The sequence below is a fragment of the Balaenoptera ricei genome, chromosome 5 (genome assembly GCF_028023285.1).
Source record: "Balaenoptera ricei isolate mBalRic1 chromosome 5, mBalRic1.hap2, whole genome shotgun sequence".
Taxonomy (NCBI): Eukaryota; Metazoa; Chordata; class Mammalia; order Artiodactyla; family Balaenopteridae; genus Balaenoptera; species Balaenoptera ricei.
In genome coordinates, this window is record NC_082643.1 from 55,657,331 (window position 1) to 55,676,820 (window position 19,490).

Here is a 19,490-nt window from a genome sequence, read left to right on the forward strand (position 1 = left end):
AACTGTTTTAATGAAGCAGTTAATGTTTCACTACAGATTATCTTTGGTGATGGGGAGCTCAGAAGAGACACCACTAAAAAAAAAATAAGATTTCTGATTTCAACAGACATTAAAACAAAAAGATTCATCTCTGCTTACTCATAGACATATGCATGCACATACACAGTTTTCATAGAGATTATGTTACTGGGATGACTTGATCCTACATTATTCAGTGTGACTTACACAAATTTATATTGTGCCGTTTATATTGTCTCAGCATGTTTGGGGTAGTTTATGGTTCATATACATAGGTGTCTTATAGTTGATAAGGGGACATGATATACTCTCATGGGCTAATCTATCCTAGTGTTTAACACAGTAGGCTATGGGAGGTAAGGAGCCTTAAAGCTGTTAATACCAGTTCCTTCTTTATTTTGCTGTATGAACTTGTCAAGTTACTCAGCTTCTCTGAGCAATGGTTCTTTCTTTATGTGGGAATAATTATAGTAACTGCTTCACTGGATCTTTTCTTTAGTGAGAAGTAAATGAGATTAATACATGTAAAACACTTTGCACAATGTCTGACACATAGTGAACACTTAAGTGCTAGTAACAATTTTAAAAATCTGAGTCTAGATGTAAAATAGTTTATTCACATAGGCTTAGCTAGCTTTGGGGCAGCACTTTCAATAGAAGGATGTTTGAATTAGCAATTCTCTTCAAATAGCTCCTATTCACATGTAACATTACCCATCAGCTCTTGTATATATTACTTGCACATAGGTTATTTATTTACTTGTAATTTTTTCTCAGTAATTCATTAACATAAAATATTTTCCTAAACATATTATTAAAGTAGTACTAAATATTGCACTCACTATATTTCTTTGTTCTTTGCATTTTATAAGTATTCTCTTTGCAATAATCCTATCTATTAACAACTAAGAACTACTTAAAAAGTTTAATGTTACTAATGACATTATATAAAATGTATTAAATTTTGGAAAATCTATAGCATTAGCAACTCTACATTTCTGGGTAAGTTCTAGCCCTGTCTGAGGTTTTGGTTCCTAGGCCTGAGTGTAGAGTTGAGACACACGGTGGCTTTAATAAGCTTAGTAGTAATAATTTAACAATTATAAGATGCAAAGAAAGGGTTGAAGGATCAACTTCAGGAAAAGGATCAGAGAGCAAGAATCATCACCAAAGCTAAAGCAACACGTTGAGAGACAAGACACATGATACCCCTAAATCTCCAATTATCACAAAATTATGATTATAGAGCTACCATGACTAATATCATTTTGTAGAGAGAAGGCTCTTAAGAGTATCAGTGGTTTGAATCAAAACTTAGAAATAATTTGTCTCTCCTTTTTTGCTTAAAAAGCAGAGAAATTCATTTGCGCCACGCCTCACTGAATCTTCTACATCAAGCGACATCATGTTGAACAAGAACATTCTGCTGTTGGCTCTTCAGATAAGTCTCCTAGGAACCACTCTTGGTGGGAATGTTTTGGTTTGGCCAATGGAAGGTAGTCACTGGCTAAATGTTAAGATAATTATAGATGAGCTAATTAAAAAAGAGCATAATGTGACTGTCCTAGTTTCTTCTGGTGCACTTTTCATCACGCCGACCTCTAACCCATCTCTGATATTTGAAATATATAAGGTGCCCTTTGGCAAAGAAAGAATAGAAGGATTGATCAAGGACTTTGTTTTGACATGGATGGAAAATAGACCATCTCCTTTAACCATTTGGAGATTCTATCAGGAGATGGCCAAAGTCATCAAGGACTTCCATATGGTGGCTAGAGAAGTCTGTGATGGTGTTCTCAAAAACCAAAATCTAATGGAAAAGCTGAAGAAAAGCAAATTTGAGGTCTTGGTATCAGATCCAGTATTTCCTTGTGGTGATATAATAGCTTTAAAACTGGGAATTCCATTTATATACTCCTTGAGGTTTTCTCCAGCCTCAACAGTGGAAAAACACTGTGGGAAGGTACCATACCCTCCTTCCTATGTTCCTGCTATTTTATCAGAACTTACTGACCAGATGTCTTTCACTGACAGAATAAGAAATTTCATTTCCTACCATCTACAGGACTACATGTTTAATATGCTTTGGAAATCATGGGATTCCTACTATAGTAAAGCTTTGGGTATGTTACATTTTTTATTATTTAAGTTTGAACAAACAGAGCTTTGTATCACTTCTTCTCTATTTCACTATGGCTATTCTTCTTCAATCCTACATATTGATTACTGTCTATTACTATCATTTGACAGCAGGAAAGAACATAAAAGACACTATGCTTTGGAACTACAGTGTGTTGTTTTCTAATTTTATGGACCTGAAGGTACCAAATAAGTTCTTTTATGGATAACATCTGGTGACAAATACCTAAGTTTAAAAATAGGACTAAGTTCTCATTTAGATATTGCATTGAAAATAGAAATTGCCTAGAAACTTCAGTGGGGTATGGGAAAAGCTGGAAGAAATTAAGCTTTCTACAAGCCCATTATTATAAACATTTGTGTGTGTGTATTTAAAAACATACATGTTTATGGAAAACGTTTGATTATTGCACATAGATTTCCTACTGTTTACTAGGCTCTCCCTTAGATAGAGAGGTTACAACAAAGACTGAGATCAAGTTCTTGGATTCAAGGATTTCACAGTCAAGCAGAAGAGACGTCAGACAGGAAAAGGAATACTTACGGTATGAATGATGTGAGTAATGGAAATATGTATAAAGGACAGAGATAGTATAAAGGAGACAGGCAGTATGTGACGAGAGAGGGTGGTATTCTGAAAAACTTCAGAGTTGAGGTGTTGCACCTCAAAAAGAAATCTTTAAACAGTGAATATAAATTTTCCTGCAAACTAAGTGTGGGGAAGGAAACAGTGTGCCCAATATTGTGGAGTCTTAAAATAGCATGTGTGTGCTGGGTATTACTGATGATTCAGTATTTATGAAGGTCAAAGTATAAAGTCAGGAAGCATGGGGAAGAATTTTGGAGATGTCAGGATTGCAAGAATGAATTTATTCAATACGTATTTACAAAGCCTCTAGTATGTCATGCTAAGCATTTTAGTGTTTAGCTAAAAAGCAACTGGGGAAAGTTGCATTATGGGAAAGAGATGCATTATGACTGGATTGTGTTTTATGTAAAATACTTGGATAGATGCGGACCTAGAGTGGGAGGGTTGTTAGACAGTAGGTTATTGCATCCCTCCTGGAAAGATGCCATAAGAGCATGCACTAGTGAAGTAGCTTATAGGTGGAGAAAAATAATGCAGATGAGACTATAAAGTAAGGCAGTTAGGAGAGCAGGCTCTTGATAACCAGTTTCCAATTAAGAGTGTGTGATCACGGAGGGGTAATTAAGCCTCTTGTATCTGCACTTATTTACCCCATTTCTAACAGGGTTACTGAAAGAACTAAATGAGTTAACATATAAAAGGATTTTAAGATAGTGTCTAGGAACTAGTAACCATTCAAATTAGTGTTAGCTCTTTATCAGGTAAAATTAATAAGAGCTGATAATTGATTGGTGTGGAGTATTAAGAGGGATGAGGAAGAGATTAAAATGGTTTATTCTTGTGATATAATTGACATATAACATTAATTAGTTTCAGATGTACAACATAATGATTCGATATTTGTATATATTTGCTAAATGATCACCACAGTAAGTCTGGTTAACATCTGCCACCACGCATAGTTACAATTTTTTTTCTTGCGATAATAATTTAAAAATATACTTTTAGCAACTTTCAAATATACAATACAGCTTATTATCATTAACTATAGTCACCATGCTGTACATTATATTCCCAGGACTTATTTATTTTATAACTGGAAGTTTGTACCCTTTGACCCCCTTCACCTATTTCACCCACCCTCTACCCCTCACCTCTGGCAACCACCAATATGTTCTACTGTATCTATGAGTTAAGGGTTTTTTTTGTTTTGTTTTAGGTTACACATATAAGTGAGATTGTATGGTATTTGTCTTTTTCTGTCTTATTTCACCTAGCATAATGTCCTCAAGGTCCATCCATGTTGTCCCAAATGGCAGGATTTCCTCCTTTGTTATGGCTAATATTCCATTATTTGCGTGTGTGTGTGTGTGTGTGTGTGTGTGTGTGTGTGTGTAGCCAAGAAATGAAAACAACATTGGTGGATAAATAAAGAAAATGTGATACCACATGTAGCTATTGTAAATAACGCTGAAATGAACATGCGGGTATAGATATCTTTTCAAGTTAGTTTTCATTTCCTTCTATAAATATTCAGAAGTGGAATTGTTGGATCATATGGTAGTTCTATTTCTTATTTTTTGAGGAACCTCCATACTGTTTTCCATAGTGGCTGTACCAATTTACATTCCTACTAACATTACACAAGGGTTCCCTTTTCTCCACATCCTCACCAACATTTATCTTTTATTTTTTTGGTAACAGTCAAGAGGTGTGAGGTAATCGCTCAGTGTGGTTTTGATTTGCATTTCGTTGATGATTAGTGTTGTTGAGCACCTTTTCATGTATCTGTTGGCCATCTGTATGTCTTTGGAAAAATGTCATTTCAGATCCTCTGCCCATTTTCAGTCATATTGTTTGTATTTTTGCTACTAAGTTGTATAAGTTTTCATATATTTTGGATATTAGCCCCTTATCAGATATATGATTTGCAAATATTTTCTCCCATATGATAGGTTGCCTTTTTATTTTGTTGATAGTTTCCTTTTTTGTGCAGAAGTTTTTTACTTTGATGTAGTCCTACTTGTTTATTTTTGCTTTTGTTGCTTTTGCTTTTGGTAGTAAATCCAAAAAACATCATCAAGACCTATGTCAAGGAGCTTAGCGCCTATATTTTCTTCTAGGAGTTTTGTGGTTTCAGTCCAAACCATAAAAGTCTTTAAACCATTTCAAGTTAATTTTTGCACATGATGTAAGATAGGGGTCTAGTTTCATTCTTTCACATGTGGTTGTGCAGGTTTTCCAACATGATTTATTGAAGAGCCTGTCTTCTCCACTGTATATTCTTGGCTCCTTTGTTATAAATTAATTGACCATATATGAGTGGGTTTATGGGTGAGGAGTATTAAGAGGGATGTAAGTTACAATTGGCTCATCATATTCTCTGGATATATTAAATAGTTACCCCCAAACTCAAAAACAGATATTTATCTCCTGGAATCCAAACAAAAGTCTACCTGTTCTGATTCTTAGAGAGAATAAACTCAGCTAATATGACAATCATGAACTACCTTATGAAGATAAAAGTGAATGGTCAACATCATAGGGCTAAAACCGGACCTTAAAAATTAAGAAAGAGGACAAAGAAATGGCAATTTTATAAGGCAGCAAAGCTGTCAAGATTTTGAAAACTCTTTAATCTCCTCATGCATGTAGTAAACTAACAGTGACATCTGAACATGTGCAGAATCTCAGTTAATGAACTAGAGGAATGTACATGGAGAGTTCCTTGGTCACAGTATGTGTCTACATTTTCATCTCATCACTTATGTTTTTATCAACTACTTGTTCTCAAGCTTGAGATAATAATTATCAGGATTACGATGTTCTTTATTTATGTTGGTGAAATTACCCCTAGATAAACCTTCTCCATGCTGGCAATCTCAAAATCACATGTTTTATTGTATTTTGCTTGTAAGTTAATGCTGGTAATAAAACCACACTATTTTCCCGTCTTAAGATATTAGATTAATCTTTCTTAACAATTTGTTCATGGGAATGTAATGAAGATTTCTAGAAAGGTTCTTACCCTCTGATTTTAATAATCTCATGTTTCTAATCAAATTACACTCTTCTGACTTAGAATGGCTACTTAAACTTTGTTTTACTAAAACACAATATTCTTATTGATGTCCAGGGACTTGAGCACTCATATTCAAAAGGTCAGGTAAAAAATAAAAGTACTGACATGACAGAGTAATTTATTTTTTTGCAAGACTTTGTACATGTGAATTGATAAATGAGGATGATGAATGGAACTGACTTGTAAAAATAACTTATTTCCAATTTGTAATTTGAATTTACCTTTTAATTTAGCTTGACTGCTCTAGTCAAAGTCATTTCAACAAATCCATATCTACTCAGTTCTCAAATTGTCACACCTGAGTAAATAAATAGAGGACAACTTTCTTTCTATAAGATTATTTTTCTGCAGTGGTATGCTATAAGAACCTCAGAGTGAGTCTATCTCTGTTAATTGCTATGAATTGGATATTATCATGTGAAAATTACTTCTTTTATTTCAGGTAACAGGTATTTGGTTGAAACTCATGGATATCATTATAGTAAGAGCAGGCAATATTTGTTGATAAGTGCTTCACATGTAATATATACCTTAATCCTTGCCATGAACTTGTGAAGAAAAATCTACTATCACAAATGAGAATATTGAGGCTTAGAAATAGTGAACATGTTAAAATCAAATCATATAGCTACTAGGTTGAGAGAATTTTCAAACAAGTCTTTCTGACACCAAAGCATCGAGAACAATTTTTCTCTCCTTTAAAATCTTCAGGTACAAATTCATCAATTATTCAGAATATTTTAGGTTTAAACTTTCTTGGGTACTTTTCTTCTTCCTTTCTATGTATTCAGTTTTTACAGTCTACTATTTTATTTCTCACCTATTTAATTTGCCGAATTGAGTTTAATTGGGCCTTGTTATCACTAGGCACCTTGTTATTCCTTTAGGCATAGCAATTCTGTTGCCTGGGGTAATTTGCCTGAGGATAGCTTTCTGGTCTTAAGAGAGCTTCACTTTAACTGAAAGTTAGAAATGGCTTCTGCAGATTTCAAATATATTTGTCTAAAGTTGATCCAGGTAAATTTTATTTTTGTTTATATTAACAACAAAAAAGCTGCCACCAAAATTGGGGAAACATTTAGGGAAATGATAATGTAGCATTTTAATGCCAGTAAAAATATTTATAATCCATAAATATTACCTCTTGCTACCAACAGTTTTACCCTGTGGCTACTATAAAAACAAAGAGTTTTTTTGTGAGTAACATTTACATATTAGATTTATATATACAATGTATTTTTACATATGAATAATCTCTAAAAAACGAATGCCATCTATAATAACAATAGACAATCATGCAAATATATTAAGTTCAATAGGAAAAACAGCAGACCTTCATAAAAGAAAAAATCTTGACCGTAGTATTCAGATCTTTACATGAACGAGTTACTCACTAAGCACAGGTAATTAATGTAAAATAAAGTGCTAGAAATGAGACATATTTGAGTGTTTGTATCTGCACAGTGCTTGATTTCCAGTTGTCATTTTAAAGGAGAAAAAAATATATTGGAATACACTCTTCTTTTCCCTGAAGAGTAATACATTTTGGTTTGGAACATTCTTTTTCTTTCTTTTATTCTCTTCCTGTTTTTCCTTTGCTTCCCTCTCTCCTTCCTTCCTTTCTTCTTCTATTTCAAAATTTAAGTTAATCTTGATTGGTTAGAATTTTTCAAATCACCACTGGTAGCATTCCCTTTTACACAATCACCCATCAGCTGGATGATAGCCATAGGCGGCATGACAACCAAGATGGAACTTGCTGTGGGACATGCACAGTTCCCAGGAAGAGCTTTCACTCTTTTTTGCTCCCACTCAATGAAAGGGAATGAAGGTTATAATCTTTATAGGTATAATCTTGAGCTTTATATCTGTGTATTTCTTAAATCATTTTTGAACTTTGCAACTGAATATATTGTTAGTGATAGATCATTTGTGATGTGCCTGGAGACTGAGCATGACTGACACTTGTGGAGGAAATTGCAAGTGTTTGGGAACATCTGCACTAAAGCTCAGGTGTCCCAGGGGGCTATTGTCTGAGGAGTGGAAGAGAGGAGGTGGGTCTAAGTGATGAGATCTAGGTGATCTGATCTGGTTAAACTGATCATTTTAAAGTCAGATTCTCTCCCTACAATATCAAATATAGCTAACATTTATTGAGTACAAATGCTATTCTGAATAATTTACATGCATTGCTTCATTCAGTCCTCATAACTACAGAAAATATGCACTGTCATTCTCCCCTATTTTGTAATGGTGCTGAGTAACTTGCCTGGGGTTACAATCAAGGAAGTGGTGAAGGATTTAATGCCAGACCAAGGGCTAAAAAGAAAGCTTTAGACAATACTCAGTTTATACAGGGTAAAACAAAGGGGCAAAAAGAAAGCTCACCTAAATTTAAAATTTCAAATTAGATTTCTGTGCATTAATTTTGTATCTGGCTACTTTACCAAATTCATCGATTAGCTCTAGTAGTTTTCTAGTAGAATTAATGCACAGAAATCTCTTGCATTCCTATACACTAATGATGCAAAATATGAAAGAGAAATTAAGGAAACACTCCCATTTACCATTGCAACAAAAAGAACAAAATACCTAGGAATAAACCTACCTAAGGAGACAAAACACCTGTATGCAGAAAATTATAAGACACTGATGAAATTAAAGATGATACAAACAGATGGAGAGATATACCATGTTCTTGAATTGGAAGAATCAACATTGTGAAAATGACTATACTACTCAAAGCAATCTACAGATTCAATACAGTCTCTATCAAACTACCAATGGCACTTTTCACTAGAGCTAGAACAAAAAATTTCACAATTTGTATGGAAACACAAAAGACCTCGAATAGCCAAAGCAATATTGAGAAAGAAAAACAGAGCTGGAGGAATCAGGCTCCCTGACTTCAGACTATACTACAAAGCTACAGTAATCAAGACAGTATGGTACTGGCCAAAAAACAGAAATATAAATCAATGGAACAGGATAGAAAGCCCAGAGATAAACCCATGCACATATGCTCACCTTATCTTTGATAAAAGAGGCAAGAATATACAATGGAGAAAAGAGAGCCTCTTCAATAAGTGGCGCTGGGAAAACTGGACAGCTACATGCAAAAGAATGAAATTAGAGCACTCCCTAACACCATACACAAAAATAAACTCAAAATGGATTAAAGACCTAAACATAAGGTCAGACACTATAAAACTCTTAGAGGAAAACATAGGCAGAACACTCTATGACATAAATCACAGAAAGATCCTTTTTGACCCACCTCCTAGAGAAATGGAAATAAAAATAAACAAATGGGACCTAATGAAACTTAAAAGCTTTTGCACAGCAAAGGAAACCATAAACAAGACCAAAAGACAACCCTCAGAATGGGAGAAAATATTTGCAAATGAAGCAACTGACAAAGGGTTAATCTCAAAATTTACAAGCAGCTTATGCAGCTCAATATCAAAAAAACAAAGAGCCCAATCCAAAAATGGGCAGAAGACCTGAATAGACATTTCTCCAAAGAAGATATACAGATTGCCAGCAAACACATGAAAGGATGCTCAACATCACTAATCATTAGAGAAATTCAAATCCAAACTACAATGAGGTATCACCTCACACTGGTCATGGCCATCATCAAAAAATCTACAAACAATAAATTTTGGAAAGGGTGTGGAGAAAAGGGAACCCTCTTGCACTGTTGGTGGGAATGTGAATTGATACCACCACTATGGAGAACAGTATGGAGGTTCCTTAAAAAATTAAAAATAGAACTACCATATGACCCATCAATCCCACTACTGGGCATATACCCTGAGAAAACCATAATTCAAAAAGAGTCATGTACCACAATGTTCATTGAAGCTCTATTTACAATAGCCAGGACATGGAAGCAATCTAAGTGTCCATCGACAGATGAATGGATAAAGAAGATGTGGCACATATATACAATGGACTATTACTCAGCCATAAAAAGAAACAAAACTGTGTTATTTCTAGTGAGATGGATGGACATAGAGTCTGTCTACAGAGTGAAGTAAGTCAGAAAGATAAAAACAAATACTGTATGCTAACACATATATATGGAATCTAAAAAAATTAAAAATGGTTCTGAAGAACCTAGGGGAAAGACAGGAATAAAGAGCAGACATAGAGAATGGACTTGAGAACACAGGGAGGGGGAAGGGTAAGCTGGGACAAAGTGAGAGAGTGGCATGGACATATATACACTACCAAATGTAAAATAGATAGCTAGTGGGAAGCAGCTGCATAGCACAGGGAGATCAGTTTGGTGCTTTGTGTCCACCTAGAGGGGTGGGATAGGAAGGGTGGGAGGGAGATGCAAGAGGGACGAGATATGGGGATATATGTATATGTATAGCTGATTCACTTTGTTATACAGCAGAAACTAACACACCATTGTAAAGCAATTATACTCCAATAAAGATGTTAACAAAAAAGAAACAATCCATCATATTAAAAATGTATAAATGAAGAAAATAAAAAATAAAAATAAATAAAATTTCAAATGAATTAACTAAATGACAATCAAGGAACTCAAACAAAATTGAAGTACTAATGTAAGGCTAAAACTTTAAAGTTACTGAAGAGTTGATTACTCAGGTTCCTAAAACAGTGTGAAGACTGATTTGTAGGCTTTTGTGGCCTCTGGAGCCACCTCCAAATCTGAGTGACAACGAGAAATGATCAGCACAATTAAATCCTAGCATCCAGGGCAATGTACAGAAAGAGGAAAGCTTCAAGCCAGGGCATGTGTTTGGGGAAAAAATTTGTAAGAAAAACTCCTGTACAAAAGTGTTGTTTTAAACATTCTCAATTCAAACTAATAGCATTATACATTTTAAGATACTTTAAGTCTAATTTAGTTTTATACAGATGACTAACATTCTCCAACAAGTGTTATATACAAAACCTCATTAAATCTTATTCTGAGAAATGTATGTCTGTTTTATTCCCCTTTGGAGTCCTCTCTTTCAAAATAGAGAATGAAAAGGAGCAATTGATTCTGAAGGGGAACAAAATCTTCCACCCCAAAATGTGTCTCTTTGGCTTGAGGATTATCTGGAGCTGATTGCTTTTAAGAGACAAAGACTCAGGAAGTCTTTCTTTTTACCGTCCCTTTAACTGCTTAAAAGAATTTAGATAAGAGGCCCTGTCCAGGAAGTGCCCTCTCACCAGAGAAATCTACAGAGAACAATGGCTACTGTGGTAGGAAAACTCAGCAGGGCCTGGAGAGCAAAGTCCAATCTGCGTCCCATTGTCTCTATGGCACAGCAAACATTTGTTTACCAAATATTTGTTTTTCCATCTATATGTGAATTGCCTTCCTCCACTCTAAAGCCCCAAACCCTTACCCCCTTCTCCTTCCCTCAGGTGGCATATAGGCCTCAGTTGCCTAACTTGTTCTTGGTCCTCATAGTCTTGAGGAGATCCCGCATGTCACTAAATTTGGTTTTTCTCCTGTTCATCTGTGTCACGTCGATTTAATTTTTAGATGAGCCAAAAGAACCTAGAAAAGGTAGAGGGAAAGTTTTTTTCCTCTCCAACAATTCAAAGTACAAGAACAATATCGTAATTGGTGCAAATTTTCTATGACTATTTTTCACTCATGGTACTTATGTATTGTTTCACAGGCATATGTTTTTAAAATTATTTTCTGAGCTCTTTAGTTATGTTTAAGATGTCATTATCAAATATTCACCATTGTGAAATGTAATGTTTTCTAATTTTTACTGTTATAAAATATATCTCAACTATTCAATTTAAAAAGTAGATTACAGAAGAAGGAACATTGGACTGGGAACCAGAATACTAATGCATTTCCAGCATTGTGACTTTCAGATTATTTAAACCTCTGTTGATCTATTTTCTTACATACAAAATGATGGAGATGGGCAAACTGGACTTATGTTGGCTATAGAATGACAATCCCACATGCTATTACTGAAACCGTATCCAGAACAGCTATAGTGAACTCATAAAGCAAACAAATATGTGGTCGTTTTAAATTACAGAACTTCATTTTTTCATGAAATTATGCATATTTAGCATATTATTTTTTCACTGATGGAAATTTAAATCTAAGCTTATACTGCATATGTCCCCAAACATAATTTATTTTTTAATCTCGTCATCATTTTTGAATTTGTAAATTATGAAGCATTTCAGGTATACAGGAAACCAGAGAATAAATGGAACAGACACCTACACTGATGGCAATGAGATTAAACACTTTAACATCCAAGAATAATTTGAAAACAAAAATAATATATATATATCAGCTACTAATTAATTCTATTATCTCCTATTGTCTTTATTAAATTATATAATTTTGTTATTGTCCCAAAGAGACCACTTAACAGTGGAAAGTTAACTCCTTGAACTCTTGAATTTTTGTTTAAATTCAGGGTAATTTAGGGCTGCCTACCTGCATTTGATTCTTGGTATATTTTGATAAGCTTTTAAATGTTATCATAGCAGTTGCTAGTGAGTAATGTCTAATTAATTATTATATTATACTTACAAGGACGTCAATAATTGAATAAATCTCAGTATTTTATAAATAAACTTTCAGTTATCCTTTACAGGTTGTTGTTTTTTGTCTCCTTTTTATAAGAAGGTCATGACAGCAACAGATTTCTTTATGAAGCTATTTTAAATTCTCTTCACTAGGCCATTTTAATGGCCATCAAGATTAGTCATACTCTTCTCCTGCTGTTTTGTTTCAAAATCTAATTAATTTTAAAATTACTGCCCCTATAACCAAATTGAGGCTAGCTCTTGAAAGGACACAAATACAATCATTCTAAAAACATCACTTCTCTCTCCCCTCTTTCCCTTTCTCTGCCTTCTTGGTCCTTTTGTTCCTTAAGGTGACACAATGACACAATTCAAGGGCAAAAGATCATAAAGAGAAAACCCAGCACTTAATTTCCAATCTCAGTTCCTGGTTTCTATCCTTTTAATCACTTTATTTGTTCTTATTTTCTCTTTTTAATGGCAGCCTTTAAAGATTTTAACTTTTAAAATAGCACCAGTATACAGTTGCCCTTGTTCAGTTTGGCATTCACTAAGAACCTCAACTAACAGATATCATTACATCCATGTCTAGCCAGTAATTCTGTAGCTAACCCACTGATTTACTGGTCAATCTTTAGACAAATTTATTAAACTGCTAACATTACTAAACTCTTGCTCTGAACCAAGCAGTCTGCAAAGCAGCTTTGCAGATATTATTGCTAATTTACAATGTAATATAACAAATTAGCATCATCTCTCATTTACACATGAGAAAACTAAGGCTGAGAGGGTCTAGATAATTCATAAGGGTCACAAATCTTGTTAAGGGTCAGTTTTTGAATCCGGGGCTGTTGAACTCTAGAGTTCACCTAATTTAAGCTACTAAACAGCTCTGAGTAAAAAGCGTATGGTTTCTTAGGGTGCTGGTCGCTATCTCCTTGATTGTGTATAAAAATATCATAGGGAAGAAAATAAAAATTTCCCTGCAACAAGGAGACAGTGATCAATTTGCTTTATCAGAGAAGAAAACTGTCCTCTATCAAATGTGTAGTAATTTACTCTATTACCCAATTAATCTAAAAGTTCTTGAAGTGTTTGAGCAAACCTCCTCTAAGGGAAGCTTGTTTTTAATATTTTCCTAAATATGAGCCATGGGGAAATGATAATAATGCTGGTCACTGGGCATTGCCAAAGTTCCTGAAACTTAACAAAGATGAGACATGACATTGTAAAAAGCCAGAAATGAGTGAAATAGTGTTATGATTATCGTCCCAATTGTACTACTCTGTCAAATATGCTTCTGGATATTCCGAATTGCTTCTGCAATTCAACATTAGTTTCATTATCCATGAAATGGAGTAAATCACGTCTGCTAAGCAAGATTATGAAAAGGATTGAGTTAGACAATGCATGTAGAAATGCCTTATAATAAAGATAGCCAGCTTGAAAGTTCTGCAAGTGTTGGCAAAGTGACTTTAGCAGTGAGAAGTATTATTTTTCATTTAACCTAATTTGGGGAAAGATATACTAATTTGAAGGCACATTTTATAAATTATGGTTATTTTCACAGAGAACACAGATATCAGGCTTATAACCTGCCTGCTTCTTTTTCTTTAAAATAGGGCCAGATTTCATTTCTTTTGTTGGACTAATCATATTAATATATTCAAGAATTTGAGTTATATTGTTTTCCTTTTAATCTATAGATCAATTGACTTATGAATGAGTGTAGCGATCGCATTAGATATTATTTTGTTTGAAAAAATAATCTACCTAAATATACTTTGAAAGTTTCTGTTCGTCTTAAAAGATCTGTAGTAGGATGGTTTCCATAATGGATATCACGCCAAAGAAATTTTCCCATCTTCTGATTTTTAATTTGACTCTGATTGAAATTGTTCTAAGTGGGAATGTGCTAATTTAGCCAACAGATGATAGCCATTGGTTAAACATTAAGATCATTTTAGAAGAGTTGAATCAAAGAAATCACAATGTGACTGTACAGGCTTCATCAGCGACTCTATTCGTCAACTCCATTGATGATTCTCTTGTGAATTTTGAGGTGATATCTGTTTCCTACAAGAAAAGCAACATCGACTCCTTAACTGAACATCTGATAATGCTGTGGATAGATCACAGACCAACTCCTCTCACACTCTGGACTGTCCACAAAGAACTAGGAAAACTCCTAAATACTTTTTTTTGAATTAATATACAAATCTGTGATGGAGTATTAAAGAACCCCAAGTTAATGGCAAGACTTCGGAAAGGAGGCTTTGATGTGCTGCTAGCCGACCCAGTAACAATCTGTGGAGAACTGTTGCTCTGAAATCAGGAATTCCATTTATGTACACGTCGAGGTTCTCTCCAGCCTCAGCAGTGGAGAGACACTGTGGAAAAATCCCAGCACCTGCCTCCTATGTACCTGCAGCACTTTCAGAGCTCACTGACCAGATGACCTTTGGTAGAAGGGTTAAAAATACCACATCTTATCCTCTGCAAGACTATATATTTCAGTCCTACTGGGGAGAATGGAATTAATACTACAGCAAAATCCTAGGTAAGTCTCTAAAATATTCTCTTACTATTGATTCCAGATATCTTATTTATTCTTATTGTTAATACAGCAGAAGGTTTCCGTACCACTGCCCATGCCAAGCTGAAATAAATACACTTATTATATCATTGTACACATCCTTGAACATTATTTCTGGATAAATTCCTAGAAAAGGGAGTGGTGGTATTAATACGTATGTTGTTGTCTCAAAGCAAATAATGTTGTGCTATTTAGGTAATAGCTTTTCAATGTGTAAATCAATCTTCAAATAGAAATGAAAATACCTTTACTAGGATAAATTATGACACTGCTAAAAAATACCTTGACACACATTTTGAACTGATACCTGATTTACTTTCCCTTCTTCATTCTTCATTTTTTGTCTGAGGAAGCTTTAAAAAGCCTAGGATTAGGCATTGGAAACTTGAATTTATACTCTTCTCTGCCTCTCACTATCTCTCCATCCTTAGGTTCCCCTGGGTGCTTGTGCCAGCACTGCCTCCAACTTAATTGCTCAGGGACCTTTGGCAAACCTCAAGGTTCCTTGTCTCACAGATCCCGTTATGGGCATCAAACAAAATAAAACAAACTGTCAAGGCCAGTTCTGGTTCATTGTATATATTATTTCTTTTTCTCATCTTCATGAGTCTTCCTTTCTTTATTTTTCTGTTTTCTTTTCTAATTAATGCTTTTTTCTCTAGATCTATTAGTAGTAGCAGGGATACTAATTAACAGCAAAAATTAATAGTTGATGCTACCAATGGTACTTTCTTACAAAGGTAATATGCAAAATACTATTCTTTTACTCACATTTTGCCCTTCCTCTGTCCCTCCCTTTATTTCTTTTCTTCCTTCTTCCCTCTCTCCCTATCTTCCTTCATTTATTTTACTTTCTTCCTTCCCTCTTCCTTCCTTCCCTCCTCTTTCCCTCCCTCCTTCCTTCCTTCCTTCCATCCATCTCGCTTTCTTTGTGTAGAAAAGTTACCAAATACCAGCCCAGTACCTACCTCTTTTCTATGTACTGGGAATACAACAGTTAGCAAAACAGATCAAAATCTCTACTCTACCCTTATGGAGCTCACACTAGTAAAAGGAGGCAGTCAACAAATAAAATGAATCTATAAAATATACAGGGTGTTAGACTGTGATATATGTTATGTAGTAAAACACGAAGACTAGACAGTTTTGCAAGTAGTGTTATACTTTTAAGTAGGGTGGCAAAGGAAGGTCTGAAATGAAAAGATGACATTCAGACAAAGACCTGAGAGCAGTGAGGGTGAGAACCAGTAGGATACCTGGAGGAAAATCATTTCAGGCATAGGTAAAAACAAGTGCAAAAACCCATGGCAGGCCATAGATGCAGGACTTATAAGGATTTACAATAAAGATTTAATATAACTTGACCTTAAATCTTACCTTGCACAAGTAGAATCTGTAAAATTTTTCTCTTTCCTTGATTTTGGAATACTCTTTATCCTGTTTTCCATCACTTTTAAACTTCTTTGTGGAATTAGTCTAGAGGAAAGATATTGAACATATCACACACATATAAATAAACCATATGCAAGGTAATTAAATTTTGCATATACTTTTGTAGATATGGTAGAATTTTGAAAGTCAAATTCTGTGTTTTTATATCTTTTATAATGTAACATAACTATATTTTCTTTTTTTCTGGGTTCCAAATTTCATATGCTTCAAAAACATATTTCGCTTTAAATTTAGGTGTTATTCACATGATTATTTCCCAAGACATTTGAAATGTGTGCTATAATAGTTATCACTGCGCATATATGTATCACACACCAACTACTGTGGGTTTTGAATAAGGTAACTGTCTATAAATAGGGAGATGTAAAAAGTAAAATAGTGAAGGGCCTTGCAAAGCACAGGAGATTCTGGGTTCAAGTTCCATTTGCTAAATGTGTGATGTCAGGCAGGTAAACTCAAGTCACAGCACATCCTTCTCCTTAAAATGGGGAAATTATTTCACAGTACTCTTTAAGAAGGTCATATGACACTTTATGGATGGAAATGTTATGTCAATTATGAAGGATTATACTTATGCTGAATATTATTTACACCAAACTACACAAGAACTCTGTAATGACAATGCCCTAATTATACTATCATGGGACTATGTACATAGAAAGTAGTCAGTAAATATTTGTAGAAAATAAACGGCCTCTGGGATATACTAAATCTCCCTTCTCAAAGGAAACCATGACAAATTATATAACGTGTGAAAAAGCCTTTGTGAAACAGAATGTTCCCAACTTCTTATTTGCACAGTATACTAATCTAGCTTCAGAAATCCCACATATTAAGAAATTAAATATTTTATTTACTTAAATCCTTTACGCTCCTCATGTTACTAAATGTAGTTGAACAACAAATAACTACCTTGAATATTTTATTTCAAATCAAGCTATATTTCCAAGAAGAACTGGTAAAATCCAATCTGTCTTTTGTTTTCAATTACATTCTTAAAGTATTAGAGACACCTGTTAAATGTAAATTGATACTGAAATAGGGCAGGTACCTTATATTTGATATTATTATCTTTGAACACAAGAGATTTCATAACGTCAAATTTCTGGGAAGTTTCCATTTCAATGACTGTTCTTCAGTTCTGTGAGAAAAATAGACTAGAAAAATAGCATGCTTAAATGTGGTTAAAAAACAAACAAAAACCCTCAAAAATCTATTTTGAAAGAAATAGAAGTAAGTAACAAGGAAATATCTAACTTCACTGGTTAAAAATTCTGTTTTATTTATCAGTGAAGAAATCTTTTATGAATGAAGTAAATTAAAATGATCATCAATTCAATTTTAAATATGCTTCTAACACCTAATGGAACAGGCATATCTGGGAATATGCCGATATTGCTATTCATATTAAGGAGTGAATCTATTAATAAATCTTGCTCTGGCTAATTGTTCTGTAAGGCATCTTCAAATTGCACTGAGTCTGATCTCTCCCCCAACCTCAGAGAGATTTGCTGTACATATAGCACATAGGTAGTTCTCATGTGGGAAGGATTTGAGACTAGCCTTTGCTACAGCTATAGGAAGGCCAAGGACTTGAATGTTGTGATGAAAATAGTTAAACCGGTAAAGAAACTGAATAGTCCCATTTTGCCTGTGTCATTTGGTTTCCTGATCTGTCTCCATTTTTCCCAGCACACTGCAGACAGGAGAGAGGAAAGCCCAGTACTAATCTATGTAACACTCAACCAGTGTAGCCTGCTTTTACCTCTAAGTACCATGTGGGATCCATGTTGGTCCCTCTCTTTCCCTGCTGCTAAACTTTACATGGATTCCCTAGAACTAACCTTACCTTTTCCCAGACCATTAAAATTAATTAATTAGTTAATTAAATAAGCCTCATAACATTTCCCATCTACCCCACTTGACTGAAACTGGGCTAGGTTACTCACTACGTTTTTTACATTTGATTTCTGTCTCCCTTTCTGGGCCCAATATTTTTTTATTTGTTTATTTTTCTGTAACTCACTCCCATTCTAATCCTTGTTGCCAACACCTCATCCTTTCCCTGGAAAATGTGGATCTCTCTGTTAATCTGCTCTCACATAGGCTTTTAATTCCTTCTCACATACGGTTTTCCTGTGGCCAGTGCTGTGAGATTTTTAAAATTCTCTGTAACCTTTCTTTGGAGGTAAAACATAAATCATAAATTGTACAGCTCATTGCAGTTTTGCAATATAAAGCCACCCATGCAACAAGCACCCAAGCCAATACACAAAACATTATTACACCCATAACGTCTTATCCCTCCTCACACCAATCCCTACAACTCCTATCTAAGGGTAACGACTTTCTTGACCTCTAACACCACAGATTAAATTTGCCTGATTTTAAACTGTATAACTGAACCACACATTATGGCTCTTTTGTATTTTGCTCCTTTTATTTAACATCATTTTTTTTTATTTGTCCAAGTCGTTGCATGTAGGTATAGTATGTTCATTCTCAAATCTGTCTATTGAATTAATATACATTTTACTTATCTATTCTACTGTTGATGGTCATGTAGGCTATCTTGGTTTTAGCTATGTATGATAAACACTGCTATGAACATTCTTGTGCATGTCTTTTGGTGAATACATGTATGTAATAGTATGGGGTATACACATAAGAGTGGAATTGCTAAGTCATAGGTTATGCATCTGTTTAGCTTTAGAAGGTACTGCTAAAGTCTAGTTTCCCAAGCACTTGTGCTGATTGATAATCTCATCAGCCATTTACTAGGATTCCAATTGTTCTCCATTTTCATCTCACTGGGCATTTTCTTTTTTCTTTTATTTTAATTGTAACCATATTGTTGATGTGCTCATTATTATTTTTTATTAAAGGTTAATTTGCATGTTTCTTTTTAAAAAGTACATAAAGCATACAGTGCTTTGTTTTATCAGATGTATATACCTTTGTAACCAACACGTCAATCAATCTCTAAGATCCCTTTTTAACATGGCAGCTCTCCAGAACTTTTTAGACACTTATCAGACTGAATAACTCCTACCATTTAGTTCAGTTTTCTT

At 34.4% G+C, this 19,490-nt stretch overlaps 1 protein-coding gene across 1 annotated transcript in view; it reads left to right on the forward strand.

The window, feature by feature from the left end:
* Positions 1-1,423: 1,423 nt before the first annotated feature.
* LOC132366472 (UDP-glucuronosyltransferase 2A2-like) overlaps positions 1,424-19,490 on the forward strand; it is a 47,612-nt gene continuing 29,545 nt past the window's right edge. Inside the window, 3 exon segments of the mRNA XM_059924067.1 lie at positions 1,424-2,141; positions 14,303-14,686; positions 14,689-14,931. Coding sequence (XP_059780050.1) covers positions 1,424-2,141; positions 14,303-14,686; positions 14,689-14,931 — 1,345 coding nt within the window.